The 10,698-nt window shown below is 37.9% G+C and overlaps 1 protein-coding gene across 3 annotated transcripts in view; it reads right to left on the bottom strand.

Moving 5' to 3' along the window:
- Nucleotides 1-226: 226 nt before the first annotated feature.
- The window catches only part of GPD2 (glycerol-3-phosphate dehydrogenase 2), a 155,030-nt gene continuing 144,558 nt past the window's right edge, over nt 227-10,698 (bottom strand). For all 3 annotated transcript variants that reach the window (XM_041721819.1, XM_041721817.1, XM_041721818.1), the window contains exons 14-17: nt 7,454-7,566; nt 7,291-7,369; nt 7,005-7,103; nt 227-3,570 (exon numbers count right to left, since the gene is read on the bottom strand). In XM_041721819.1, coding sequence (XP_041577753.1) covers nt 3,445-3,570; nt 7,005-7,103; nt 7,291-7,369; nt 7,454-7,566 — 417 coding nt within the window. In that variant the 3' untranslated portion in view covers nt 227-3,444. The remainder of the gene's footprint in view (nt 3,571-7,004; nt 7,104-7,290; nt 7,370-7,453; nt 7,567-10,698) is intronic.

The following is a 10,698-nucleotide window of genomic DNA, read 5'->3' as shown; positions in this document are numbered from 1 at the left end:
CGCAACAAATTAATACAAATAATTCTGGCAGTCTCATAAAATTACAACTGTCTATGCAGAGATTCCCTTTTGAGATGAAATCGCAAAATTCCACACTAGAAGAATCCATGTGAAAGTGCCATTAAGAAAATAGTTTGTGGAAATATTTTCAAACTTTTTTTGAACTTCAGCAGTAATCAAACTTATTTCTCTGACTGTAAGTAACATCAAAATGCCAGCAAATGGACCATTTTAATCAGTTTTATTGATTCATGCTTTCAGTTCTTATTCAGTTAAAAACAAGGCACATTAAATACATCCTCTTATTGCTCTATAAATGCATGCAGCTCATTCTGTATATCAAAAGTAATAAATAATGGCGATAAAACACCAAGACAGTTATAAAAATGACAACCCAGCCTCAAACATAGTATTTAACAGTCCCATCTAGAACAATAACCCAACACAATACATGAAAGTGCCACATATGAAAACATGCAGTGCGCACATCCGCTCCAGCACTGGGCTGTACTTGATAGTCTTTAAAAACACAGTAGGGCTTTTTTATTCCCCGAAAAGGGTTGACATAATGCAAAACAGTGCAAGTTAGAGCATCACTGACTTCAATATTATTACATTCATATGCCAAAAATCTTTACAAATACATAAAAAAAGGAAATAAGATCAATCACCATCCTTAACAGTATGTTTAGTAAAAGTCACAATGAAATTTTTGTTGTCGTACAAAAGACTAAGCTACATATTTTGGAAGAGACAAAGCTAGAAACGAAAACAGAATAGGAAGCATGCATACAATAGTAGAAATCCCAAAGTTACACTTAGTCTGAATTGATAGAAAGCAAGAATATTCAAACAGCATGACGGGTATGAGGCAGACAACCTTGGCTTAACAAATAGTCCAGCATCATCACTAGCGTTAGGACTACAGTACGGGGCTATTTAAAGGAGCGTCCAGCTCTTCACTGCAGGTGGGGCTTCCTTCACCTGAATCCCCTTCAAGGCTCTCGAGAGAAATCCCTCGATGATAAAGACAGACTCTGCACACCCCATCCCGACTCCAACAGAATCATCTGGTATCACATTTGTACAAAAAAGAAAAGAAAAATTCTTTTGTGCTTGGAACAGGTTTTGAAGGGGCTTATCCCTCCGTTTCTTTTCCTCGTTTCTGAAATCAGGTAAAGAAGCTGTACAGGTTTAATTAAGAACTGACACACAAATGCGGGGGTGCTTTATTCACAGTAAAGACTTGGAACCAGCTCACTTCCAAGGCGAGTCTCTGGGATTGGTGAAGGAGCGTATGTTTTAGAATTAGCAGATTTTCAGCAAAAGCAGATACACTCAAGGGAAGCGAAGTGCGCTTTCCTTTGTCCTTAAGGGAACTTCATTCATAGCAAAGCATGCACAAACCAGGCCTGTTTTACAAATACAGCTCTGCCCAGGCCAGTCAGGCTGTAAAGCCGGTCCCTACTGTAATAGGTTCAGGGAGGGCACAAGTCCTCGCTATGTTGCTCTAACTAGAAGGAGAGAAAGAGAGAGAGCACAAATGTACTACTGTGTCATGGCACATCATCTGCGGTGGGTTAAAGGACAGCTGTTCTATCAAGTGTCACCAAGTTCTAAGCAGTAAAACTTATTGTCTTGATAGGAAAACACTAAACTACAAAGCCACATGCTTCTGTTATTTCTTTTTTGAAAAGGCAGTGTAAAATGCTCACGCGTTGAAAGGAAAATGTTCACAGTGATACCTGGGAGCATCCTTTGCTCCGTTTTAGATTTTCCTTTAGGGAGTGGCAAGTCTAAACTTCATTTAAGAGCAAATGAATGTTTTGAAGTGGGGCGGGGGCTTAGGTGAGTGAATCTCCAGTGTTTATATTATGACATCCAGGCTCATACCCCACTTGAATGAGGCATATAAAGATATCTTACAATGTTCACATAAATAGAAATAACAGCACAAAAGTGTTTTATGTACCAGTTCACAAAAGCTAAGATCTTAAGTCTGTAATTAAAACCCGCCACTAAATAAAGAGTTATATTTCCTATTACATACACGATCTGACCTTAGAAAATAAAAAAGCAGGTAGCTAACTTCACAAGGGGAAGTGCAGTGGATAAATATTCAGATGATTGGTTAAGATGCTAGTGAAGTACTGCCAAAGCACACCAAGCTGGCCCTTTAAATTCAATGCACTATTTGTTAAATTCAACGTAGATTTATTTTTGTTTTGTGTTTTGTGTCTCTACCGTGTGTACTGGGGGAGGGGTATTGTGTGGGTGTGGGCTCTGTGTGGTCCTGTTTCTTTTCTTTTTCTTTGTGGTATAGAACTTTTCCACGGGGTACCAAAGAGAAAGGCTTTAAGCAACCCAAATGACCTTGAATACTGTAGTGTGGTGTCTTTTTACAAATAATTATAATTAAAGTTAACTGAAGTTTATTTCTATCCTCTTTTACCCTCAGTTTCAGATTACTCTCCCAAAATGATGCAATAAACTAAGCAAAATAGGCCATGTTGACGACAGCACATGCTCCACAGTTTAGGATTTGGGGATTGAAAATTCTGCTATCGCATGTGGATATACAAACACAGATTTTTAATCCTTTATTACTACTGTAAAGATTTGAGAAATTTAGTCTCATCCCATTACATCCAGCTTGCCACTTAAATGCTGGTTTTAAAATAAGAAAAGCAAGGATCTTCCTGGCAACTGTAATAGTCAAAGAAAAACCAGCAGTGACTGGGGAAAAAAACCAAATTGCTGAGATGAAACTATTACTGTAACTCCCAGCAAATGTCAATGCTATCCTTATCTTACGCCTGTGATTCTGGAAGCTTTCAGAGTTTCTCTTTGAGACTCGCTCCTGTAACTCGATCTAAACTTTGTCTTCCCTCTCCAGTTTTGCCAGTCATACTCTGGATATAAATCCATACGATACTGTTTGGATGAGGAAGACAGACCATCTCAGGAAGAAGGAGCTGGGTGGGCTCCAGGCCTTCTAGAGGTCACTCCCTGCTCTATTTCTGTTAGGAACCAATGCAGTCTACGATCTTAATGTCCAGAGTTTTGTGCACGTCCAAAATTTTTTCCAGTTTCTTTTCAATTTTGGCCAAAATGTTGTCTCCAGGAGTGATTCAAAATAAAGGAAGAGACAAACAAAAAGGGAGTATGTCCAGGCTAACGGGTTACAAAATGGATGCAAAGCATTAAATCAGTGTGCATTGAAAGTGAGAAAAAAGATAAAATACACTCTTTAGAAGCTAGATTGAATGGCAAATACAAATAAAGGGTATACATCAACGTCCTAAAGCTTTGGAATGTTTCCCAGTGTTAACAAAGGCAGCTATCTATCCATAGCCACTATTTTGGAGTGGTGTAAGTCATCTGGGTTGTTACATGATGATTTGTTGTTCCTACGTCTGTTGGCTGTGGATTTACTGCCCAGACTCACAATCCTCCACAACTTCGGTCCACTGGAATGGGGACTCTTCTGTCGAGGTTCTCTTCTGCAGTTTTCATTAGTATCGCAAGCCGGCTTCCAGACACCCTTCCTTTCTGAATAGCACTCATCAGCTTCAAGAAAAAAGAGGCAACAGAGTCAGAAGGCAGGCATGCTTCCTCGCCTTTCCTCACAGCATTTTAATGGTTACCTCTGCAGCAGGCAGATGCGATTAAGTGCTCCATCAAAACCCATCGCAGGCATTACAGCTCCAACGAGAAGAGTACAATTTTTAAACATTTTAAAAAAGGAGGGAAGGGGCAGGTATTTCACAGCTGCAAAAATTACGTCTACCTATCTCTAGCAAATCAGCCTGCTTTTAAAATGCAAATCGAATGCACCACTTTTTGCCCCTTTCGTGTGCTTAGGGCACATCTTTTTTTTTTTTTTTTTGAGCAACTCAAATATTGGATCTTTAATTTCATTTTAAAATCTTAAAAAGGAATCTCAGGGATTGAACAAAGACAAACCATGACCTATATTTAACTACTCTTTTTTTTAGTGTTACTGTACTTGACAACTTCAAGTCCCTTAAATCCAAATTCCTTAAAGACTTTTTAAAGTAATTTACATTTAAGTCCTTGAAATGGACCCAGAGATCTACCTTAAGAATTAAAAGCACTCCACAGCCCAGATTTTAGTTAATTCATTTTTATCCAATGGATAAAATCAGAATTAGTCTTGAAATTACATGCAGTCAGCGGGCAAAGGCCTTTAATCTGGAAGGCACTTTGCAATTATGAGCACGGGGATTTCTTTTTTTTTCCTTCTCAAGTTGATGTGGTTTTAACTATTTGCTTTTCTTTATCTCACTTCCCCAATCTTTTTTATTTATTTATTTGAAAAAAAACTGACTTAGTCGTTTGTCAGGAAAAACATGTATACATAATTCTCAAAACATTTTTAGGTTATACTCTTTTAGCCTGCAGAGATACATTTCTTAAAAATGGCTCTGAATAAGAGTCAGAGGCATCTGCCAAGCGGCCGGATCAGAATTTCATGACCTTATTAAAAGCTGTTTCACAAGCCACCACTTATTAGAGATGGACTTCTACATGCAGAGCGTCATTAGAGCCCAAACCTAAAAATAAAGTCATGTAATCATGCAATATCTGTAGTGAACCTTCCATGATGATTATTGAAAAAAAACCTATCAATATTCGAAAAGGTGTTTAAACAGGATAAACATGGGGTCTTTAAGTTCAGAAAAGAAAAAGATTTTATTAAACAAAAAAAACCCTGAAAAACATACTTTACCTCTGACAAATGGCGTAACATAAAGAATGCTGACATCTAAAGACAGAACAATTTATTGTTTACTGTTTTGTCTATGGTTCCATGAAGATCTACTAAGTTTATCGGAGCTAACAAAACTGATAGACCTAGAGTTTTTTCTTGATCCATAAACATTATGTGATGGACTAGCCTTTAAAAATTCAGTTTTCTTTAAACATTACAAGTATCTTGAAACCATATTAGGAGAGGAAAAAAAACATTTGGGTGTGAATATATTTCGTGAGAAATACGGTCAGCATTTTTTAAGTTGAAAATTACACTGTATATTTGTACTTAGTAGAAGCATGAATAGCCTCTTTCATTTAGAAAGAAATAATTATTTAAAAACTCTACAAGGAAAGTCTGCAGATGGTTTAAATTATTTTCTATGTGTTTAATTCTATTGCACTCAAGAAAATTACTTAAAAACCAAACCACATAGCATATCCATAAAATTAGATTCTTATTGTTTCTAAAACTCCAGATCTTTCTACCCTAAATGCTGTTGTTTATTTACAACACACATGAAATGAAGCATAAGATATTTCTTTGAAGAAAAGTTTTCTAAAATTCTGAGACAAACAATAAAATATTCTTGAGAAAGAACTAGTCAAAAAAAATTAGAAACATGTATTAAATGGTTTCCAGTTCCCCAGCATATATTTTAAACTCCATTTCAAATGTGCACTTAGTTGAACAGTAAGCTAAAGAACTAAACATTCTTTTTTGTAATGCTGGACACAACCTGTGAAAATTTTCTGCATTTAGATTCAACAATGCTCTTATCTGCAGCTCATCTCCAGAGAGACAATTACCATTTCCTTTGCCTTGATATTGTTTGTTTAACTTGACACAGTGAAGAAAGGGCTGACATTGACCAAAATCCCCAGCATTAATTTATTTCATGTTCAGCATTCATCATTGCCAGGGTGCAAGCAAGACCTGGCATTCATTTGAACTACCTGCCCAAGAAGCACTGCAGAAAAAACCTGGCTGCTTGGAAACCAATGCATTCTTCACATGATCAGAGTCCTATAGACAGCCACAAATAACGTATGAGTTTATTAAATTTCTTTCTTTTAAGGAACTTTTATTTTTTTATTTTTTTATTTTTAAAGATTTTATTTATTCATGATAGTCACACAGAGAGAGGCAGAGAGGCAGAGACACAGGCAGAGGGAGAAGCAGGCTCCATGCAGGGAGCCCGACGTGGGATTCGATTCCGGGTCTCCAGGATCGCGCCCCGGGCCAAAGGCAGGCGCCAAACCGCTGCGCCACCCAGGGATCCCTTAAGGAACTTTTAATGAATGATGTGTAGCATCCAGTTTGAAGTTGGAATAACAAAATTTATTTCCTGCACAGTTACAATTAAACAATTGAGCCTTGGGAAAGTGGAACCTTGGAAATAGAAATGAGGAAATAGATTATGAGATTATAGATTATGAGATCTTGACCCCAAAATACAGGTTTTCTTTCTTTTGCTGTTCAGTTTGTTTATAATGTAATAATATAATGACTACATTTCAGGGTTTCTAGTGAATATCTTCAAATCATTACTATTAGGTTTTTTTTTTTAACTCCATAAAAAAATTACTTTCCACTTTATAAATATGGTATTTGCCTCTTTGTTTTTTTTTTTTTTTTAAATTTTTATTTATTTATGATAGTCACAGAGAGAGAGAGAGAGAGAGGCAGAGACACAGGCAGAGGGAGAAGCAGGCTCCATGCACCGGGAGCCCGATGTGGGATTCGATCCTGGGTCTCCAGGATCGCGCCCTGGGCCAAAGGCAGGCGCCAAACCGCTGCGCCACCCAGGGATCCCTTTTTTTTTTTTTTTTTTTTTTTTTTTAATTTGGTATTTGCCTCTTTGGAAGCAGGTAAAGAATGGTCTGCCAGTGGTATTCCATGGCATATTTCTCTAAAATGCATACTTCTTATTCAGCCCTTTAAGGTATAATTAACTTGGATTTAATCTAAATTGCCCAACACAAGACAGTCTCTTAGGAAAAAAAAAAGAAGGAAAGAAAGAAAAGAAGAACATGCACCATGTAGAGCCTGATTCTTGGGAGCGGACATAGGCAACCTTTGTCGGCTTCATGCTTTCTTTCTTTCTTTCTTTCTTTTTTTTCAGAATGAAATGACAACCCTGTGGACTTAAGAATCCATTCTCGAACAGCCATTCAGAGCCAAAAGATAAAAAGCAAATATACTTGTTTCCTCTTACACAGCTCACCTGCAAAAACTCATTGAGTTCGACCTGTCCATTTTTGTTCAGATCTACTTCATTCAGAATTTCGTGTAGTGTATTCTCATCCATTTGGACGCCGATACTCTAAATAAAAGGAAAGCACAAAATCATGAGGCTTAATTCAACATGATGCATACCCTTTTATTAATGGTACCAACGTTTCAAAAGTTACAAGAGAAGATTGCTTATAGAAAGCACCAATGAAAAAAATGATCTAATCGAGCTTTTACATTTTTCTGCTGGCAAAGATATTGAACCAAAAAAATATTACCTCTAATACGCGCTGAACATCAACGATAGTAATAAAGCCCTTTTGGTCTGCATCAAACTTATGAAATCTCTTCTTGTACCTGAAACACAACATTGAACATTGGAAAAATATACCTAAGTAGGTCAAGTCAAAACAGAGAGACATGGAAACTTATGAGAAGTACCTGTCAATGTCTGAAGGCAGGAGGCTAATTTCAGAGCGATCTGTTAACTGTTCTGATCGAGATTTATAGCCCATTTCATAATACAGAAACTTCCTGGCTGTTTCAAGTTCCTCCTAAAACACAGGCACACACAAAGTTCAAAGATTTATGGAAAGAATTATTGATTTTTTTTCTTTCTCACTTTTCTGACCAACACATTTTTTTATTTCTTCCAGTTTCACTAAAGTATACTTTATATTCAATAAAATGCACCTATTTTAGATAATGCAGTTTGAGGTATACTCCACCACGACCAGGATAGAGAACATCTCCATCAGCCTAAGCAGCTTTCTTGGGCCCTTTTGCAGTCGATCTGCTAGCCTCAGTCCATCACTGATCCACTTTCTGTCTCCTGAGTGTTTCTGCCTTTTCTCATGTTTCACATAAAAGGGTCCACAGAGTATGTAGTATTTTTTGTGTTTGACTGCTTTTGTGTAGCATAATAATTCTGAGATTCATTCACGTTGTGGCATGTTTTAATGTTTCGTTTCTTTTTCCTGCAGAATATTCTCACCCAGTATCTTCTAACCAAATCTCCACAATCAAATCCTTGCGGTTCGGTGACAAAGCAATGAAAGGCAGTGAACAACTACTATACTGCAGCGCGCACCGTCACTGGCACGACATCATGGGATTAGCCACTCTGAAGGTTTGTCACAGGGATGCTGAGAGTTGGGTGGAAGGTGCAGAGCCACGAGAAGAAACGAGCTCTCGGAAAGGTTACTCGGACACTTTTCCACTGTCCCCAGCCTCAGCAGAGTAGCTATTGTTGACAGCACCGTCTTTCTTAGTTTTTCATGTTACTCTCCTGCTGGCTTACAGCTTACAAACTGTCTTTTTCTTTCCTTTCCCTTTTTGGAATTTTGTACTACATTTGCCCACCTTCTGTCTTCTGGTTCTGTTCTTATTTGCCACAATATTTTAAAGCTCAACAGTAGTTAAATAATCCCATCTGCAAATTCTCTGAGTACCCAGAGATAATTTTTCTGGGCTGGCATATAAACTCATTTAGAGCAGCCTCCTATTTGAATATCTATTTCCTCTTACCAATATTTATTTTGCTCTTTTCACACTGAAAATCATCCTCCTTGCCAACAAAGAAAGAAATTTGGTATTAAACTCTGGGGTGAATTGTTCTCCCTTTTCTCCAGCATTCAAGAATATGGTGCCAGTCACTTTAAGCAATGATCTAGGTTAGGCTTGACATGCATTCTTTGCGATTTTTAAAATTTCTTTTTGGTGCTCTTCACAATTTTTCCCAATCTTTAGCAAACTCCTGACACAATTTTATTCGTACATCCACGTTATTCCTGGATACCCTTTCACTGTGGAGCACTTGTCTCCCCTCTGTTTTCAATGTGGTGTCTATTAGCTGGCTTTGTTTTGAGTCACAGTCCCCTTTCTCCGCTTGCTTGTAAGAATAAGTGAAAAGAATCAGTTTGGAAGCAATTTCTCTTTGTGGGCCTCTCTCAATCGACTTAAGGGGTCTTCTCTTCGAAGTCTCTCAAGGAAACGTATGCTTTATCTGAAGGTACAAAACCTGCCTCACCAAATGCTATGGTAGCATTTCCCAACATGCATCCTGAGAGGTCTCCCTCCCACCAGCCCTTCCAAAGAGGGAGACTTGGTCTGTCTCTGAATAAGTTCCCTTCTAGAAGCTGACATGGACATTCAAAAGGCGCCAAATCATCTGTGCTAAAGAAAATGGTTTCTTTCGCTTAACTCAGAATTTCCCGAACTCTTCTGTCTGTGTAGTGATCTTTTGATTTACACCCTCAGAGCACAATTTGGCAATGTCCCATCTTCTAAACGTCCTCATCAACTCCTCTATCAATCCCCAGTCCCCCTAGACAATGTCATCTTCCCTAATCAGTTCTTCCAATGTGGTTGGATTTTATCTTGGGTGGCTGTTAGACTCTATGTCTTCCTCTAAATTTTGAAAATAAGACACACATTTCAGAGGTATATATTGGTTGTAACCACTCAATTAGATTTCAAGATCCTTGAAACTATGAGCTATTTATTATTCCCCTGAAATATTTGGTATAATGCTCAGTATACAAGTCACTCATTAAGTATTGACTGGTAAAAACAACCACAATTCATCTACAGAGAGTTATTTATCACCTTGTTCTGCTTTCACTTTTGCAGGTTAAATAATCCCAATGCTTTTAACCTTTTCTCAGAAGTCCAGCTTTCTAACCTTTAATTCTTTTTTTTTTTTCCTTCTCCTTTGTTCTCTCTAGACTCTCCACAGGTCTCATTAATACTCCTATGGCTCAGATACTAGGTAATAACTTTAGGTCTTTTATTTCTCTTACTTTGTTGAGGGGGATGGGGGAATATTTCTGAGCACACGTCTCTACTCATAAAACTTCAACTGAATGAAGTTAAATCTAGTTTCCTCAGGAGGGCCAAACACAGCCAGTTTACAGAAATTTTCTCCCTCCTTCCTACCTCCTACAGCCTGAATTCCTGGCACAAACTATCTTCCTGCATATTCAAATCTTTCCAAACATAATTTTTACAGGAACACATTATCCCCAATCTTTCTATATGGTAAAAAAAAAAAAAAAATGATTGGCATTAGCAAAGAAGCAAGTTTCATTCTTACGTCACCTTTCATATGGAGCTTTAGTCAATCAAATCAAAACTCAACACTTGAAGAGCCACAACCAGTCCTCCCAATGCAGAGGCACAGTGCAAGGTGGGGAAAGCATATGCCCTGATATCAGAGTTCCTGGTTTTAGCCCCAGTTCCACAATTTACTGGATGTATGAACTCTGACTGGACTTAATCCCTGAGCTTGTGTTCTCAACTATAAATTGGGAGTGAAGGTTATCCCTGACAGACCTGTGGTCAGGTTAAGGAGCTCTTTATTAGCCAGTGACTTCTGCTATCAGTACGCTATAAACATTGCATTAAAATTACTATAGGAAAATTTTTTAAATGTAGGGCTATAGTTTCACCCCTGAAGACCCTGACTCTGTTAGTCTAAAGTCAAGCCACAAAAATCTGTTTTTTTCCCTACATTTCCAGGTGACTCTGACACATAACCACCTTTGGGAACCTACACAAGAATGAGAATGCTTTAAGGAGAGCATCTAGGTCCAATTCTTCCTTACACCTTCCACATATGACACAGATGTTCAGTTACACTCATCAACAGTTATTTATTCAGGGCCTACCATGGCTGACAGTGAGGT

The sequence above is a fragment of the Vulpes lagopus genome, chromosome 11 (assembly GCF_018345385.1).
Source record: "Vulpes lagopus strain Blue_001 chromosome 11, ASM1834538v1, whole genome shotgun sequence".
In the NCBI taxonomy this organism is placed as follows: domain Eukaryota; kingdom Metazoa; phylum Chordata; class Mammalia; order Carnivora; family Canidae; genus Vulpes; species Vulpes lagopus.
This window is presented reverse-complemented; position numbering and strand designations above follow the sequence as displayed.